This window comes from Piliocolobus tephrosceles, chromosome 5 (assembly GCF_002776525.5).
Source record: "Piliocolobus tephrosceles isolate RC106 chromosome 5, ASM277652v3, whole genome shotgun sequence".
Lineage (NCBI taxonomy): Eukaryota > Metazoa > Chordata > Mammalia > Primates > Cercopithecidae > Piliocolobus > Piliocolobus tephrosceles.
This window is the reverse complement of record NC_045438.1, coordinates 153004776-153024028: the sequence shown is the minus strand read 5'-3', so window position 1 is coordinate 153024028 and position 19253 is coordinate 153004776. Positions and strand designations below refer to the sequence as shown.

Sequence of the window (19253 nt, the reverse complement as noted above, 5' to 3'; positions counted from 1 at the left end):
GCTTTTCTGGCTCAGCCGCTCAGGGCTACAGCAGACTGCATTCCTCTCGCCTTCTTGACTGTGCCCTGCCGGCCTCGTGACCACCTGCCTTCCCCAGCTCTGGGCTTAATAACAAACACACTGCCTCCTCCCCTGCTCACCCCTGCCCTAGACCAGAGGTGGGCTCAGAAAAGCCCTTCCATGGCAACTGGATGGCTGTGGCCCTCGCCATGCTGCTTCCAGAGCTCTCACCAGGCAGCTGTCCTGACACCCTCTGGGTAGGGACGCCCAGCTGGCACTGCGGATGGCTCCACGCCACTACACACCTCAGCCTGGAACAGAGAGCATGCCCGCCGGGCCTGACCTGCCTCCCTGGGCCTCTTCCTTTCCACAGCGCCTCACTCCTCCAGTGCAGAAGCCTCGCTAGGAGGCGCCCACCCCCTACGCTGTGGTGCCTGTGTCCCACAGGTGTCCCCTCCAGCTGCACGTTCCCCGAGAGGCCAGTGCCTCCGCGTCCCTCTGCTTGTCCACGGTGGGCCAGGACTGAGACCTGGGTCGACTCTCCTTGGCCTCCCAGTGTGACTGGGTCATGCCGCCTCACCCCGAGTCCTGGCGTGCCCTGTAGAAGAGGGAGGACACGGCCTCTCCCGGATGAGTCAGGCTGGGGCTTTGTACCATTTGAAAGAGCTGAAAACTCTGAGTGTGTCCTCGTCTCCTCCTTACCTAAGGACACAACTCATGTTGTATCAGATAGGCCCCCTCGTGGCCTCATTCGGGCCGATTTACCTCTTTAGAGGCTCTACCCCCACCCGCAGTCACAGCTGAGGTCCTGGAGGTTCACGTTGGCATTTCATGGGGGACAAACGCAGTCCGTGACCACCCTGCCTCCCATCCTGTAGGTTTCTTTCTATCTGGTTTTTCCCCCCAGACTTCTCCAAATGTATTACCTAGAGCCATTCTGTTCTTAAAATGATAAGCATTTTCCCAGATCTTCAAAGTATCTTATGAACATCACTGATAAAAGCTGCATAGCTTGGTGTGCTCTTTCTTTTCTTTTCTTTTTTCTTTTTTTTTTTTTGAGACAGTCTCGCTCTGTTGCCCAGGCTGGAGTGCAGTGGTGTGATCCTGTCTCACTGGAGCCTCAGCCTCCTGGGCTTAGGTCATCCTCCCACCTCAGCCTCCTGAGTAGCTGGGATAGCAGGTGTACCACCACGCCCGGCAACTTTTATTTTTGGTAGAGATGGGGTTCTGCTATGTTACCCATAGGCTGCCTACTTCAGCCTCCCAGAGTCCTGGGATTACAGGCGTGGGCCACTGCGCCCAGCTGTCCATCCTCTTGCTGGAACACTCTATTCATTATCCATATGTGTGAGGGCTGTATGGTGGTTACACCTGGGGGTGAAGCTGGTCTGTCCATGTGAGGTGGCACCAGGTGGCCTCATTGTCAAGCCATCCTTCAGAAACTTCAGAGTTGTCACGTGGCATTTCCTGTCAGCCTGAAAGTTACTTTCAAATGAATATATTGTGAGGCCGGTCACGGTAGGGCCAATCCCAGTGCTCTGGGAGGTAAAAATGGGCAGATCACTCGAGGCCTGGAGTGCGAGACCAGCCTGGGAAACATAGTGAGACTCAGTTTCTACAAAAAATACCAAAAATTAACTGGGTGTGGTGGTCGGGGTATCACTTGAGCCCAGAAGTTCAAGGCTACAGTGAGCCTTTGCAGGCTGGGTGACAGTGTGACAACCTGTCTCTTTAATTAAAAAAAAAATAGGCCAGGCACGGTGGCTTACACTTGTAATCCCAGCACTTTGGGAGGCCGAGGAGGCAGGACAGTCACAGCCTGGCCAACGTGGTGAAACCCCATCTCTACTAAAAATACAAAAAAATTAGCTGGGTGTGATGGCACGCACCTGTAGTCCCAGCTACTCTGGAGGCGGTGGTTGCAGTGAGCCAAGATTACGCCATTGCGCCTCAGCCCAGGTGACAGTGCGAGACTCCATCTTAAAAATATATATATATATATATATATAAATCCATAGGCAAAAATCGGGGTCTGACTTGTGTTGACTGTTTGCATTGCTTGGGTTACTAATACATTTGTGAATTTTAGTTAGATGTGTTTCCTATTCTTCCTGTCCTTGGCCCCAAGTGTCTCTCCAAGGTCTTATTTGTGTCAGTAGGTGGCATTCCCACATTCCTACAACACGTTCTCTGTTTCTCGCTTAGAAACACTGCAGACGAGAACAAGTCCTTCCCCTCGAGCTTTTTGAGAAAGGCCCATGACCCTTCTGCCTCTTGAATATTGAGAATGAATTTTTCCTTATTTTCAAACTCAGAATTAGAATAGTACTTGGAGTCAGCGTGGAGTACAGGAGCCCCCCACGGAAGCCAGGTGGACCCCAGTGAGGGTCTCTGTCCCAGCACTCTCCTGTGGCCTTAGGCAGCAAGGCTTCCACTGGCAGGACAGCTGTGGGCTTTGCGGACAGCCCGCCCAGGGAGGCTGGGGCTGGTGGGTGAGCTTGTCCGCATTGCAGAGTCAGGAATCTGTGATGTTGAGGGTGTCGGGGGAATTTGCATCGGGTCGTTGGACGCCCCTTGCTCTGTTGACTGAGCCACTCATGGACCCACCACGAGAACCAGTTTTGCTGCTGGAAAGTCCAGGGCGTGTTCCCCACGTGGCTGCCCGAGTTGGAGTCCTCCATGTTCCACATCTGTGCCAGCACTAGGGTGGTTTCGAACTCAGGGTCTTAGCAGCCCTCAGAACTCAAGAGATTAGAAATACGTACCCCTCGCTGTCTTTACCAGCCTGGTGGTGACTGAACCTTTCCCAGGAAACTCCAGCAGAAATCTGGAGGGGACCTGAGGGCCACCCCTAGGTCTAACTCAGAGGTCGTCCGTTCCTCACTTTCCTAGTTGAAGACCATGTTCCAGGTGGTTTGTCAGTTTTCATTTTAGTCCATTTCCAGTGTTTCCAGTCCTCAAAGCCCTTGGCCCGGGTGGTGGGTGCCAGGGCTGCTCTGGCTGGGGCCGTGGGTGTGAGGGCTGCCTGGCTGGGCGTGCTCCCACTTTACCCTCCCAGGGCACTGTGGAGTTGCCTCCTGACCTCCGGGTGTCCTGCTCTTGCTTGCAGGTGGTACAAGAGAACGAAAACGTCGTGTTCTGTCTGGAGTGTGCTCTGCGCCACGTGGAGAAACAGAAGTCCTGCCGAGGGCTGAAGTTGATGTACCGCTATGATGAGGTCAGTCCCAGCCCGCGGGGTAGGGTGGGGCGGCAGCGTGGCGCCTGCCCTGGTCCTGGCTGGATGTAGGCCCTCCGGCCTGGCAGTTCTGTGCCTGGGGTGGGCAACCAGGGCTCTGCAGGCCTGAGGTGTCCTGTTCTTAAGCCCTAAACCCACTCAGGCCCCACGTCAGGATCCCGAGGGGAGCAGGGCTCCTGCATGCGCCTGTGGTGCCGTGCATTTGGATTTCAGAGATGGGCTCTCATCAGGGTTGAGGCTCTTCCTGCAGCGTCACCGACTTTCCCAAGGGCTGCACCACTGTGGTTTAGAGCCAGACCCTTTTTTGTGGTGACCTGTCCCAGGCACAGGGGAGTGGTTGGCAGTGGACTCTCCAATCTGCACTCACTCGATGCCAGCCGCTCCAGGCTGAGAGCTGGACGTGTCTGCAGACGCTGGGGCAGGATGGCCCCACGATGGGAAGTCCCAGCGCCTTCCTGCAGGCGCCACGCTCTTCTGGAGGGAGAGGTCGTCACAGTGCCCAGCCTGTGCAGCTGGGGGCTGCCCTGAGTGGCGGAACTGCTGGCAGCAGTGCCTCTCCCCTGCCCTGCCCGCCTTCCCCGCGTGTGCTTCCCACGGACTCTGATGAGGCTGGTTACGAGGAAGGTCACCACGTTGTGGTCATTGCACAGTTGAGGCCACTGAGTGGGGCGGGTGCTGCGGGTCTGACTGGGCGGGGCCTGGTGCATCCGGGGGCCCAAGCAGTGGGGCCAGGTGGTGGGTCTCACTCGATAAGCCTTGAGCTAAACGATTGGAGAGCTGGAAGAAGAACTCTTTGCATCTGTTTTGTTTCAAAGAGCGTGCTGGGTGAAGGCAGTAAGCACCTGCTGTCCCTCCTTCACCTCAACAGCCAATGTCCAGGCACAGTTACAAATAACGAAGCCTTTGCGGCCGAGATGAGCGTGGCTCTGGCACCTTGTGGAGTGCAGGTGGTGGCACGGGGAGGCTTCCTCTGGCTGCCTGGAAAGCGCTCTGTGGATCATGCGTTGTGCCTCTCACCAGCAGCCTGTTTCTGTAGCCGGATGTCTGACGTGACCAGATCCTGGGAAAAGAATGGCATGCAGGGGCTAAGACCTAATGGTTGGTTTTGATGAATTAGGAGGAGCAAAGGTATTTAGAAACTGCATACTCTGCAGCGGCTGATGTAGTTCTGTAAGCAGGTCTGTGCCTCTGTCCTGTTGAGCTGTGCAGTTTTCTGTTTTTGAGATGGAGTCTCACTCTGTCGCCCAGGCTGGAGTGCGGTGGCGCGATCTCGGCTCACTGCAACCTCCGCCTCCTGGGTTTGAGCGATTCTCCTGCCTCAGCTTCCGGAGTAGCTAGGATTACAGGCATGGGCCACCGTGCACCCGGCTAATTTTTCTTTTTAGTAGAGACAGGGTTTTACCATGTTGGTCAGGCTGGTCTCAAACTCCTGACCTCAGGTAATCTGCTCGCTTCAGCCTCCCAAAGTGCTGGAATTAACAGGCGTGAGCCACCACATCTGACCCATTCTTTTAAATAGGAAATTTCTAGCTTGTAAACAGAAACCATTGCAAAATCTTGTTCTCAGCCTCCCAGTGTGCCCAGCACACACATCACCCATGGCTGTGCCTGCTGACCTGGGACAGTCTGCTTTAAACACCTACTTTTTGGGGGGTAGGGGGCACACCTAGATTGCAAATCCCTGAATTCATGACTTGGGTTCTCATGCACGGTGAAGCGTTCTGGGGAGTTTGGAGCCGTTTGTGCCTCCGGCCCTTGCAGGCTCCTGAGCGGGGTCCAGTGAGTGGGGTCTTGGGCCGCCTGCTGCCAAGCCTGGTGTGAGGGCACTGGTCTGGGGCAGGTGCTGTCCACCTGTCGAGCTGCATGCGGGGAGGGAACGGTGCTCTCCTGTAACCGCACGCTGCCGGCTCCTCCTCACTCGTCCTTATGGTAGCTGTAGTCCCCTATATGGGTTTTATGGCAGCTCAGCCACTTATTCCTTATCAGTGTTCATCATCAGTACCTCAAGCAGCCATGACTATGGTGTTACTACAGATACGTGTGCACCCCCCTTCCAAGGGCGCCTTTAACTTGTGGTGGGAGCCAGCTGTCACTTCCTTACCCTCATCTTGGGGGCTTTCCAGAGGGCTAGAGATCAGGCCCTCGGACGCTTCATTCCATGGCTGGCTCCTCGCCTGCCGGACTCAGCGTGGGTCCCAGCCACCCCTGGCCCACAGAGATGCTCATGAGATGCACGTTTGCTACTCCTCCCCATGTTCGTTTTAAAAATGAGATGATTATAGGATGTACTGTGTGAAAGTTACACAGTTTTGGTGCCAACAGATAAATGATTCTCTTGGGTGAATTACAAGGATATCTATAGGTGACAAGTGTTTGCATTTATTTGCATGACCAGCTTCAGTGGCTGGTAGCTAAAGTGAGTCAAGTAGCTTGGGTATTTGTGTCACCATCCAGGACGTAACAAAGCCCCCAGGTCTCTTTGCTGAGTGCTCCATGGTGGAGGCAGTGCTCTGGGCTCCCCCTGCCAGCCCTGCCCTTATGAGCAGGCACACCATGGTGGACCAGGGTATTGATGAGGATCAAAGGGCCGTGCCTGCTGTGTGGCGTCAGGAGGAGCTGGGAAAGGGAGACTCACTGCGTCTGAGCCTCTTGGGGACATTTTAGACGCTGTTGGTTGGTGTGGCGAAGGGGACGGCTACGCCGCTGCCCTCTGCCCTAAACCTGCCCCTGCCTGGCTGTCACGGCCAGAGCTCTTGTTCATATGGTATGTTAATTGTTAACTGTGAATATGGTATGTTAATTGTGCCTTCCTTTCACCCCCAAACAGGAACAGATTATCAGTCTGGTCAATCAGATCTGCGGCAAAGTGTCTGGTAAAAACGGCAGCATTGAGAACTGTCTCAGTAAACCCACACCAAAAAGAGGTCCCCGCAAGAGAGCCACAGTGGACGTGCCCCCCTCCCGGCTGTCAGCCTCCGGTTCATCCAAAAGTGCTTCGAGCTCATCATGAAGATGCCAACGCCCTTGGTCGATTTATATATATTTTTTTGTAATTATTATATTCTAGTTTGGAGTACTTGCTGTAGGATTGAAGCTGTCTTTGCACTAGCTCTAAAGAAGATTTTCTTCTGGTTTTAGAGAACTAATTTTGTTTTAGCATTAAACTGTTGAACTTTTTTTTGTACTTAGAAAACCTAGATACTGCAGTCAGATTTTGGAAACTGCCGTATAGTCACTGTTTTAAAAACCCTGCAGGGGCTGTATTAATTTGTATTGCCCCATGGCTGACAAAAGCCTTTTTTTTGTTGTTGTTTTGATTTTTTTTTTTTTTTTTTTTGGTAACTGTTGGGGAAAAAAAGGCTTTTTAACCCATTTTTGAAGAGGGTGAAGTTTGGAGAACAAATTTAAAAACCATCAGTCACGTGAGCAGATTTTTTAGAAGGGATAGGAGACACGCACACACACACACACACACACAAAACTTGAAATGGCTTTGCTTTGGCTGTCGTCTTCTGCCGTGTACCAGATGAGCTTGTGATCTGGGAAGCCGGGGCACCCCCGTTTTGTTTCTCTGGGCGGTTGTGGCAGCTGAAGGCGGACGTTGTTTCCTAACCATAGGCGGAACGAGGAGTCGGGAGCGAGTGGGCTCTCCACCAGCACATCACTATGCATCTGTTCAAGGAAAGAAGAAAAGCGAGCGAGGAAGACGGAAAAGACTGCCTGCCTTGGAGGGGTCACATGAGGGAGACCTGTGCCTGATTTCATTAGGAAATCCATTCTGTTATTTTTTGGTGCTGTTGGCTACTTTATCAAAAAACCCTTCAATAGCATCCTTAAGATTTAAAAAAAAAAAGGAAAAAAAAGAAAAAAAAGGAAAAAAGTGATGGAAGCCGTAAGTGCTTCTTTGTCATCGACGTGCAATCTTTCTAACATTCCATCTCCATCTCACCGCTTCTTGTTTGACACCTTCACAAGTCAGCATTAATCTTTCTTTTAAAATTTGTTTCGTTTATGATCACGTAGAGAGCCACTAGGAGGCCTGCAGTTATTTTTGAATGTGAAAATGCATTTGCATTCATCTTCTCTATTTTTTCTCTTCATGTTGTAACAAAAAGGAAAAAAGAAAAAAAAAATCCCATCCCTTTTGTACATATGCCTGTAAATTGTTTTAAATACTTGAGCCTTTTTCTTGGTGGGGGGTGGGGAGGGGGGTGAGAAGACAAGATGAAGAAAAGCCTTACATTTCCGTTTCTTCATCGGTTGGATTGGATGCTTACAGGGTTTTTCTTGTAACATTTATAAGTGCTGCTTACATCACTGAACAACAACAAAAAAATAATAATGGAGTAGCTGTTGCCCTTCTCCGGTTGTGTGTACAGTATGTGTGGAATAAAAAAGGGAAACTGTTTTCACAAGCTGTTCTTTGTTTCATAATTGGATTCATCAATCCCGTAGCTACCCATATTGCACTGAGCTTGCCAGTGGTGACTGCCAGGAACGTCCTATGATCCACTTTGTTGGTTGTTGTTGCAGAAGACTGAACTGTTTTGGAATATTTAACAATTACAGAAACAGAGTCAAGTGTTTTCCAATGTGGTTGTCCGGTTTCTATGGCCTTGCTGTGTACTTTCCCTCTTTTTGACAGTAAACTTCTGCCTATGGCTTACAGTTTGACATTTAATTTATTAGCGCTGCTCTGCACCCCTCCCTTGGGAGGGAGACTTCATGTGGTTTATTGCGAGTTTTTTGTTTACTTTTCAGGTTTGTACTACAAGGTTTAATAATAAAAACAAAGTTTTTTGGACATTTGTCTGTCTTTTGGAAGATGACTGAATGGAATGAGCTCCTTCTTTTCCCATCCACGGGCAGGGGGCAGAGAATCCCCCGTAGCCAGGGAGCAGAGCCACCCCCACACTGCAGTCCTGCTCCCACAGCTCCCACCTGCCGCTGGGTCCCCTTCAGCGTAACCTAATGGTTTCCATGTGGCTCAGCAGGCTGGGCCAGAGCTGCTCGTGGGCTGCGGCCGTCCCCCTCATTTCCCATCGAGCCGTGCCCCCCTGCTGAGCTTTCAGGATGAGGACACTGGGTGCATTCCGGGTGGTACGGCTGCAGACAGCCCCCTCAGCTCGGTGGGAGCTCGCTCGCTCTCGTTGGGCTGCAGGAGTGATGGCAGGAACATATCTCCAGGGGACCAGTTTCTTCTCATAAAGAACAGAGGATTGCTTTGGGCTTGTTTCTGTTCTTTTGGGCCCAGGTGTATGAAAACGGGGGTTGGACTGGTTGGCTGTTGTTGGACTGAGAATTCTGTAATGATCAAAGGACCAAGCTTTGCCAGAGTGGTTTGGCTACAGTCAGCTCTTTCTTCTACAGGAAGTGGCCTTTTCCACCTGTGAAACAGTCGTTCCCCGCCTCACGCAGAACCGAGCCCTGTGGAGCCTCCACTGCCAGGCCCAGACCCTGCCCACATGCAACCCCCTGGGGCAGCCCCCAGTGACCTGCGTGTCCCTTCACTCTAAGGAACCCTGACTTACAGCGACCTTAAGAACGTGTGTATTTAGAAGCCTTTGTGTATAAACTAGCTCCGTGCGCTCTCAGTTTACCATCCTCACACTTTATTGTTAGCTGTTCTTTCGGTTTCTCACACATTATTGGCAATTATGTAAAAATCAAGAACCTCTAGAGAACAACCTGGCTTTCCAGGTGGAATTCCGCATACAGCCAAAACCGGATTCCAGTGTGGCCAGACAGTGCCCCAGTCCCGTCCCACTTTAAGAGTCGCTGTCGTCGCTACCATCCGGAGTGGCCTCTCTGTCAGTGTGTGACGTGGCCAGGGCAGTGTCCACCTGAACTTCCTCCTCATCAGACTGAACCACGGGGGACTCCCCACCCTCACTGATGTCCTGGGTGGCCGTGTCGGTGCAGGTGGAGGAAGAGGAAGGTGGCTTGGCTCGTAATTCTGAGGGATTTGGAACCTGGAGGGTAATCTCATTCTGACAGGTACTGGATTCAGGCCCTGCAAAATAACGTAGGGAAGAAGAAGTCCTGTCATAAAAAGATTGCGGATTAGAATCGCTGCCAACAGCTGTGGAATGTGCCCGTCATGAAAGGGGTGTGTGGTTTTTGTTCCAGGGACCTGGGGCCTGCCCTGGAAGACACTGAGCTGAGTGATGCCAGAGGCAGCCTCAGGTCCTGCGGTGACCCTTCCGTCCCCTAATGAGTCAGCCACCTGTGACAAAGATCAAAAGCTCCTAGGACTGTGTGATAGTGTGTAATAGAGGCCCGAGGGCAAGTGCTGCGTATCTTGGAGGAGCAGTCTCTGTAACCTCGATAATCTAGATGTCTTTCTTTTTACCCTTTTCAGTAATTCAGAGACACCACTGCTGAGACAGTCAGAATTACTGACCTTTCAGCAGGTCCCCAATTTTATGGAACTAAATAGGCTCTTCAAGGAATCAAAATTCTATATTCAGGTGTCACTGTTTCTAAATCTTTCCTTGACTCTGGGTGAGGGTTCATTCTGGTTTTCAGTATTCCGGCCTTCTCAGGATGGGGGCAAATGCACCCAAGCCCCTTCTCTTCCCTGGGATGACACTGTTCTGACAGATTGCCAGGAGAAGTGGGTGAGAAGTTTAGAGGAAGCAGAAACCGTGGTAATGGTAGAACCTTCCAGAGATGGCTGCGGTGCTGCCAGGAGGACTGAGCTTTGCCTTGACCCAGCCAGAAGAACTGGTCTGAAATTTGAAATGCACCGAGCCCAGGTACAGGTCTGGCACCTCGCTCAATATTTGCTGCATGAATGTGAAACAAAATTTTGAGAAGGGATGAAAGGAACTGAAACGCAACTAAGTTTTACAACACAGGCCAAGAGCTGAACGTACACCATGGCTTTGCCCCATAGCCGGCATGCCCCTAAATGCCTGCCGCCTCAAGAGGGAAGAGTTCCGTGTGAGCCACGCAGGAGAGTCTGCACCTCCCTGCAAACGCCAGTCCTTAATCACAAGGAGCAGACTCAGATGGATTTCTCGGTGGTAAAGGAGGGAAAACAAGAAAGCTCTCAACTCACCAGAGTTACCGGAGTGGAGCATGTCAAATCTTTGAGAAGAATTCATGAAGGAACCACACCACTGCTGCAGCTGCCACACAGCCATGTGGAACCGTGGGGTAGGGGAGCCAGGAGCTGGCTGTGCGCTTGGGGGTTTGTGTGTAAGTGACTGGCAGATGTTTCTCACTTCTCCCTCTGGCATCGGTATAGTGGCATCGGCATAGCCCCGGTTCAGCTGATGCAAGTTTGTCAACCCTACCTAAGGCGGGGGACAGCCCAGCGTTCTCCTCTCCCGAGGTCAGGAAGACGTCCAGGGCCTCCTGGTCAGATATGTCCATCAGGTCCATCTGCTCCAGCATGTCCACATTCACTTCCATGGACGACATGCTGCCTATGGGCTCTGCGGAGAGATCAGCAACCCGAGGAAGGACACGTCTTTAATATCATTTCAACAGGTGATCTTCCATCGGCATTAGGCTAATTACATTGCATTTTCTAAGCTTACTTCAAAACGGAATTTGAAGCAACATATTAGTAGATGACATATGCCAGTCTGGCACTTTAAATGCATCCTAAATCACCCTTGGCAACTATTACACCTTTTACACTTTCCTTAATCTGCTCATCCCCAGCCCTTCGGGACGCTGAAGACCAATCCCTGCATTAAGCGATTTCCGGCTGTTTGGAGTAGGACCCTCAGCCTGTCTCAAGGAGGCCAACATTCCTGCAGCAACAGTTAGCGACCTTCCTCCCTGCCAGCCAGGACTCTGCTTCCTGCCTACAGTTGCCCCGAACCTTCCAGGCAGGCACAGTCCTCTCATTGCAAGTGGAGTTTCCACTGTCCTTGGAACATTTCTCAGGCCTGATGGCTGAAGGGGTTTGAACATCTGTAAGCTGCAAGAGCTCCCTGCAGTGGAAGCACAGACTAGGAGAGAACAAAACCCAGCCCACCAGCAGACGGCGACTCCAAGAAACAGCACGTGCCTGGTCAGCCTCCGCCCGGCCCTGAGCACGGGACACCTCACAGGTCTTTCCTCACAGGCAAACTACCTCTATGGTCCAGAAAACCACAAGCCACATAAGTTATCCTAGCCATGGGGATGCCTGGCAGAAGCAAATGCAATTTTTTTCTGGAATGACCCTCCCTTAACCTTGGTTTATACAAAGTCAATCCCAACCCAATCTGGCATTTGTAACACACATGGAATGAGCCACTCCGAGTGAGGGGCAGCAGAAACAAACAGTATCCTTGCTAAAGAACCTGAGATGGCTGTTCACACACTGCAGTCACAGGAAAGGTAGAGTCAAAAACAAGGTGTCAAAAATAAGGACAGACATTTGAAAGAGAGCCAAATAATGACTAGGTAGAAGAGACTGAAATCTCAAACTTGGGGCACAGTCACAGCCCCAAAGAAAATGAATAAACTAGACGGCAGGGTGAGTAAATCTGTGCAATGCAGCATAGCGGAACAAAGGGAAATGCAAGCGAGCATAAGAGGTCTGCGAGACACAGAAGCGTAGCATCTGGTCACGTCTCCCCAGAGCCAAGAAGGGAAGAGAACTCTATTCAAAGAAGCTGATGATTTTCCCAAATCGATGAAAGACATCGGGACCCAGATTTAAAAAGCAAAACATTCCAAGCGAGATCAAAGCAATCCTCACCTACATCAATTGCTTTGAAGTTGAAGAACATCAAAGACAAAGGCTCTCTAAAAAGCAGCCAGAGAGAGAGGGCAGGTTAAGAAAGAGAAGGAAATAATTAGGATGACAGGCAACTTCTGAACAACAATAATAAAAGCCAGAAGACTGTGGAGTAAGTTCAAAGAGGAGAGAGAGATGTCATCTCTAAAATGGTGTAACATTAGGTATCATTTAAGATCCAGGAGAGGAGAAGCAGAGACCAAGAAGAAACACGTCATCACAAGCCTGCTCTTGCTGGAGGCACAGCGAAGGAAGGACTGAGTGCAAGAAAGCATGTTAAGCAAAGAGACGTGTGAGTGTGTGAGTTAATGTAAAACCTGGAATGGAACAGTCATAACAAGGAGTCACCAGGGCCAAATTACCCTCCTGAACAAAGACACGGGGACGGAGAGGAGGGTGCTCAGAGCCACAGGACATGAGATTACGGCTTCATCTGGGAGGAAAGTGAGTCTCACTATCTTCTGGCTCAGAAAATCACTAAAGTTCACTCAAATGAGAGGTAAGAGTAATTCCTATTTTCAGTTGGGGAAAAGTGTTATGGTTTAGATGGTCCCATGCTTGGCAGCATCATCCCCACCAACTGAGCCAGCCTGCTCTGCCTCGGACTTGGCCAGGGTTGAGCTCAGCCACACAGGGACAGCAGTTCACTGGGCTTGATCTTCAGGGCTGAGTGGTCAGGGGAATTTGATGGCACCCTGGTCAGGCTTGTTCTTTTTGGGGGCACGCTTCTGAGGCTTTCCTTTCTGACCTACGGAAGCCTTTTGCCAAGGCCTTTCTGTCTTTTAGATTTTGGCTTCTGACTTCCGTTTTGAAAATTTCTCTGTGCCATCTTCTTGAAAAGGGCAGGAGTATAACTTAGGAGAGAAAAAACTGGACTAAGAAGCATAGGAAAAGCTTTCAGGAAAATTCTGTAGCACCAAATAAGATGGTAATGAGTGTGTCAGTGATCACAGGAAATGTCAGTGAGCCAAACTTGCCAGTTCAGAGATTATACGACTGAACTGAAGTCAAATCCAGCTACCTTCTGTTCACAGGAGGCAAATATGGAGACACAGAAACATGAAAATGTTTCTTAAAAAATGAAAAGATATAATGAGCAAACAAAGAAGAAAGCTGATATAGCTATATTAATATCAAAATACATTTTAATGGGAAACAAAAGTAATACTGGGATAAAGAGTAGTACTTAGTGACTTTTAAATGGTTCAATTCACCAGGAAGATAATCTAAAACTTCTACTTTTGGTTACATTTTTAAAGTTAAAAAATGGCATAATGACAATGAAAACATGATATCCGTGATCTTGGGCGCGTGTCACTATACCGATTCGATGGCTGACATCAGCAGTCCCAAAGTTAGTAAGAGAAATCGAAATCCTATTCTCCAATCACAATGAAATTTAGTTAGAAATTGGTAACTGCTAGGAAAACTTTCACATATCTAATTATTTTTAAAAACATTTATAAACAGTTCACAAATCAAATATGAAATGCTAATGATAAAATTTACCCAGAAATTATTAGTGCCAAAATTTGTAGGATTCAACTAAAGCGGTACCCCTGCAAGAAATCCATAGCTTTGAATGCCTTACCAGAGAGGAACGCTGAAAACCAAGCCTGAATATTCAACTTAGGTTAGAAAAAAACAAACGCCCAAAGAAAGCAAAACTGAAGAGAAGTTAATGAAACAGCAGAAAGAACAAAGAAGCTCAGACTTGGGTCTTAAAGCAACTCTTACGGATGTGTACAGACAGACAAATTATAAGAATGTCCAAGGCCAGGTGTGGTGGCTCACACCTGTAATCCCAGCACTTAGGGAGGCCCAGGTGGGAGGATCACTTGGGCCCAGGAGGGTCAAGACCAGCCTGGGCCACATAGTGAGACCCTATCTCTCTAAAAAATTAAAAAATTAGCCAGGCATGGTGGCGCACACCTGGAGTCCCAGCTACTCGGGAGTCTGAGGTGGCAGGACCACTTGAACCCAGGAGTGCTAGACTGCAATGAGCTACGATTATGTCACTGCACTGCAGCCTCGGTGACAGAGCGAGACTCTGTCCTAAAAAAAAAAAAAGTCCGTGCCGGCATTGTTTGTATGAAAGAAGAAAACTGGAAACAAATACCCATCAATACAACAATGAACAAATTACATTTATTCAATGGAAATGACTATTTAAGAATAGAAATCAAATGAGAGGTGAATGTATCAGTATGGATGATTCTCAAAATCACAGCACTTAGGTGCACTTTTGCCTGTCAATTCTATCTTTTCTAACTGTAATTGTAATTTGATCACTAGCCCCAAACCTCGTTCTCTTCCCAGGGCACTGGGTCCACTCTGGAGCATCCCAGAGCTGAGTCAATCCCTCGGAAGCAGGCACACCCCTGGCTCCATAGGATTCCATTTTGCTGAACTACTGATTCAGAGACACAAGAGCCTGAAATCTATGGGAATACAGAGCCAGAAAACCCAGGCACAGACCAGGACATCTCCGAGGTGATTAATAATAAGTAACTGCAGGCTACCCTGACATTCAGCAATAAAATGAAAGCAATAAAAATGCTTTTCTAAGAAAATGGCAGTCATATCAGGCAGAAGATCAAACCTGGGCTAGGGTCTTACAAAACACCTAATGATGTCTAATGGCACGGAGAGCTCTGCGGGGCCTGTGGTGGCACCGAGACCCCCTCTGCTGCTCAGCCCTCCCGGCACGGCCGTCAGTCCTGAAGCCTGAGAGCCTCTGTGCTTGGGGGGCCATCCGGCCTCAGCACCATCCAAGTGGCACAGAAGTGCCTTCACCCCTTCCTCTGATGATTCTCGGGATAAAACTTGCCATGGCCTTGTCTTAATTAAGAAATGATGCTTCTGAAAGTGAAATTCCAACTGCTATTTTGATGTAGTGGAATGAGTCCAAAACACCATGTTTGCTGCAGAGTTTTTAAATTTTTGATTGATTCTCCTAAATTAATACTAATCCTTGGAGATGAAGATTCCTCCCTAAGAAAGGCGCTGTGGCTCGTCAGGCTGGGAAGTCAGAGCCGGCTCTGCACAGCCGTGCAATGGGATGTCCGATTCCCGTGTGCAGCTGTCCCTCAGCTCTAGCTGAAGAGAAAGCTAAAAAGCCCAGAGCCTCCAATTTTCTTCTTCAAAGTTTTCAAAACCATATATTGACAACATGTGCCTGATTTTTACCTTAAAAACATGAGTCCAACATTTTCTTGAAACTTAATCTTTGAGATACTCAAAACCACGAAAATTTAACCACTTCGTATTTCCTTGCAGGTATTTCTGGCAGGCAGCTGCTAGACGCTTCCCTCTGCCAGCCCGGTGCCTTGCTAGCTGTGGAGGAGGTGCAGTGCCTGCCTGTCCCTGTCACCAGGGGCTGGTCATCAACAGAAGCTGCTCCTTCCAAGCCGGCTACGGAATGTCCGTGGCTCTCCCTATAATGGGAGCTTCCTCTCAAGGCACTTTCATTTCTCTGTGCTTCCTCTGGGCTCACCAGCAAGTGCTAAACTGAAGGAAGATAGAGTTAAGTTGTTCACCAATCAGAGTTTCTGTGGCTGTCCATTATCAGTGCATCTCTTCTATGACATTGCTGCAGTGTGTCATTATGTTCAAATTTGCAGGTTGGCCAGGGTGTATCTGTATGGATTGAATGTGTCCCCCTAAAATTTGTATGTTGAAGCCCTAACCCCTAAGATGAGGATACCTGGAGTTGGGACCGTTGGGAGGTGATTTGGTTAGATGAGGTCAGGTGGACATGGTGCCTGTGGTCGAGATTAGCCCTAATACCAAGAGACAGCAGAGGGCTCCACCCTACTGTTGGCCATGTGCACACACAGGGAGAAGGGGGCTGTCTATGAGCCAGGCAGAGAGCCCTCATCAGACACCGATCACGCCAGCATCCTGATCTTGGATCTGAGGCCTCCAGAACTGAGGGAAAAGAAATGTCTACTGTTCAAGCCACCCAGTCCACATGGTTTCGTTATGGCAGCGGGGGTAAAACAGTGTCCTTCTCTGCTTCTACCCATAGCAGGATAAAAATCCCTGGAGCAAACCTTCTCCTTCCTCCCAAAGGAGCCATGGAAAGCCACTCTCTACAACTTGCAGCAAACACGGAAGTAACAGAATCCTGTACGTCCACTCGGAGGAACGCACGGAGGACAAATGCAGGCTCACGGTTACAAGAACGGCGAAGGCTGACTCTAGAGAACGTTAAGCTTCAAACCTACGCTGTGCGTTGGAAGGTAAACAAGCATCATCCTCACAACTAACTGATTGCGTTCACCAGCACACTATGAGGTCTTCAGCCACTGCTATTAATCTATTTTTCTCAACATTATTTTCTTTCCTCACTCTTGGATTTCTTTTTATGCATTTATTTATTTTTTGAGATGGAGTCTCACTCTGTCGCCAGGCTGGAGTGCAGTGGTGCGATCTCAGCTCACTGCAACCTCTGCCTCCCGGGTTCAAGCGATTCTCCTGCCTTAGCCTCTTGAGTAGCTGGGATTACAGGCACATGTCACCACGCCTGGCTAATTTTTGCATTTTTAGTAGAGACGAGGTTTCAACATGTTGGCCAGGATGGTCTCCATCTCTTGACCTTATGATCCACCCACCTTGGTCTCCCAAAGTGCTGGGATTACAGACATGAGCCACCGCGCCCGGCCTCATTCTTGGATTTCTTTAACTTCTCCTTGGAGGGGACACAGAACTGGATGACAAGGAAGAAACACTCCTGGAGGATGTGGTTGGGGGCAGGATAGAGAGAACAAAGGCCAGGGCCAGGCAAGCGTGGGGAGACGATGAAGGCTGAGATTTGGGAGGTAAGGGAGGTGTCCAGGAGGTGACGAGAAATTCAGGAGAATGGGAGGGCAGGAAAACAGGGGAAGGTTTGGACGGGTCTCCCCGCTGCCTGGGGTCTGGTCCTGCCTATGCGGTGCAGGCTGGTGGGAAAATGTGAGCTGCTCGGCGCCACTGCCCTGTTCACCCCTGCTGCACCTCCGAGTCACTGGGTTCTTCCAAAGGAAAAGCTGGGAAGGAGTTCAGTGTCTGGACATCTAATCGGCTTGTTCCTTACAGCACTATTTACCGAGGGAAAGATTTTAAATGTTCAGCTAGGAAAACTGGTAGAATATATTAGGATACATCATGACAAAAAGACGCAGCCTTTGACACACAACCTCTCAAAGTATTTTTAACAACAGGGGGAAAGAGTCCTATATAACATGAAGAAAAGTTAGAGACAAAGCCATATATATGTACGGTCCAGTCAGATCGCAATTAAATAAGCAGACCCGACAGAGACTAGAAAGAATGCACACAAAGCAGTAACAGGGATTATTCTGTCCTGGAGAATTAAGGGCAATTTTCCTTTTGTCCATTTTGGTAATTTCTAGAAGCCTAATTTGTGTTTGTAATCTTTGTTTTTTTGAGACAGTCTCACTCTGCCACCCAGGCTGGAGAGCAATGGCGCGATCTTGGCTCACGGAAACCTCTGCCTCCCGGGTTCAAGCGATTCCCGTGCTTCAGCCTCCTGAGTAGCTGGGATTACAGACATGCGCCACCACGCCCGGCTACTTTTGGTATTTTAGTAGAGACGGGGTTTCACCATGATGGCCAGGCTGGTCTCAAACTCCTGACCTCAGGTGATCTGCCTGCCTTGACCTGCCAAAGTGCTGGAATTACAGGCATGAGCCGTGCCACCACGCCTGGCCATATCTGTAATCTTTAGAGGTATTAAAAAAAGTATATCTTCAACTAAAGCCTAGACTGATAGAAGAGGCAAAATCAGGGCACGAGATAGGTGGCCCGACGCACACATTTTGGTTGCTGGAGTCTAATAACAGAACGGGACTTCTGAGGACTCTGCCTCATGCCCTGCTCCGGGGGCAGGAGCCCATCGCCACCCAGCACAGCCAGTGAGTCCCTGCTCCAGCAGCCCCGGCCCCAACTCACCTCGCCGCTCTGCGATCTGCAGGTAGCCGGTGGACAGGTACTGCTCCATGTCTTGCTGGAAGGCTTCCTCAAAAAACTTCTGCCGCTCCTTCAGCTTCATTTGCTGGGTGTGCTCCATTTCCAGGACCTTCTGGGCGTGCTCTGCATCTAGTTCAGCTGAGGAAACAGAATAACTGGGGTTAGGGTTTGAAAAGGGACTGAGAGAGGAAATGGGTATAAACAGCTGCTCACATCCCCCCTCCAAGTGGATGGAGTCATGCTGCATTGACAGACTCGGGCTGGTGCCCCGACCGTGTGTACAGCTGGCCTCCTTGCCCCCCCAATCTGCTGCACTGCTTCCCCCTACCTGGGCAGTCAGGCCCTTTGTTCCACACCTTTGCATGTGCTGTTCCCTTTGCTGGAACAACCTTCCCCCCTCCCACCACATCGCCCATTCGTCAGTCACAAACAGCTGTTCACCTTCCAAGACTAGCTTCTCAGGTCGTCCTTCTGCTAACTCCAGTGGAGTCTGCTGCTCCATCCAGATGTTTCCACATCCCTGTGTTTAAACTTCTGCAGCTGACTTACAAATTGCAGTGCAATTGCTAAGGACTTGGAGTCCCTGCAAGACTGTGACCATATATGACTCATTTCAACATGCTGTCACTCAGCTCAGTGCCTGGCACACAGTAAGTTCTCAAGGCATGTTTGTTAAAAGTGTGTAACAGTGGAATACTATTCACCCTTAAAAAGAAAGGAAATTCTGACACATGCTATAACATGGATGAACCTTGAGCACATACGCTAAGTGGAATAAGCCAGTCACAAAAAGGCAAATGCTGTATGGTTCCACTCATATGAGGTACCTAGCGCAATCACGTTCATGGAGACAAGAAGAGTGGTGCTCTCAGGGTGGGGGAGAGGTATAGGGGCTTAGTGGTTAATGGGTATAGACTTTCCGTTTTACAAGATGAAAGAGATCTGGAGATGGATGGTGGTGATGGAAGTACAGCATGAATATATTTAATACCACTCAGCTGGACACTTACAAATTACATGTATACACAAAATGGTAAATTTTATGTGTATTTTACCACAGGAAAAAGTTCGGAACAGGGCTGGGCGTTGTGGCTCACGCCTGTAATCCCAGCACTTTGGGAGGTCGAGGCAGGCGGATCACGAGGTCAGAAGATCAAGACCATCCTGAACACAGTGAAACCCTGTCTCTACTAAAAATACAAAAATTAGCCGGGCATGGTGGCAGGCGCCTATAGTCCCAGCTACTTGGGAGGCTGAGGCAGGAGAATCACTTGAACCCAGGAGGCAGAGGTTGTAGTGGGC

The 19253-nt window shown here is 49.7% G+C and overlaps 2 protein-coding genes across 8 annotated transcripts in view; one reads left to right on the top strand and one right to left on the bottom strand.

The window, feature by feature from the left end:
- Window positions 1-8059, top strand: part of JARID2 (jumonji and AT-rich interaction domain containing 2) — a 277840-nt gene extending 269781 nt beyond the window's left edge. For 3 of the 5 annotated variants that reach the window (XM_023209821.2, XM_023209819.2, XM_023209818.2), the window contains 2 exons: window positions 3110-3217; window positions 6063-8041. In XM_023209821.2, the coding sequence (XP_023065589.1) occupies window positions 3110-3217; window positions 6063-6245 (291 nt within the window). In that variant the 3' untranslated portion in view covers window positions 6246-8041. Of the gene's footprint in view, window positions 1-3109; window positions 3218-6062 lie in introns of all 5 variants that reach the window. The other 2 variants (XM_023209817.2, XM_023209816.3) reach the window with 2 other exon arrangements.
- A 765-nt stretch (window positions 8060-8824) lies between these two features.
- Window positions 8825-19253, bottom strand: part of DTNBP1 (dystrobrevin binding protein 1) — a 153144-nt gene continuing 142715 nt past the window's right edge. For all 3 annotated transcript variants that reach the window (XM_023209822.2, XM_023209823.2, XM_023209824.2), the window contains 3 exons: window positions 17934-18089; window positions 10537-10677; window positions 8825-9248 (listed from right to left, as the gene is read on the bottom strand). In XM_023209822.2, the coding sequence (XP_023065590.1) occupies window positions 9004-9248; window positions 10537-10677; window positions 17934-18089 (542 nt within the window). In that variant the 3' untranslated portion in view covers window positions 8825-9003. The remainder of the gene's footprint in view (window positions 9249-10536; window positions 10678-17933; window positions 18090-19253) is intronic.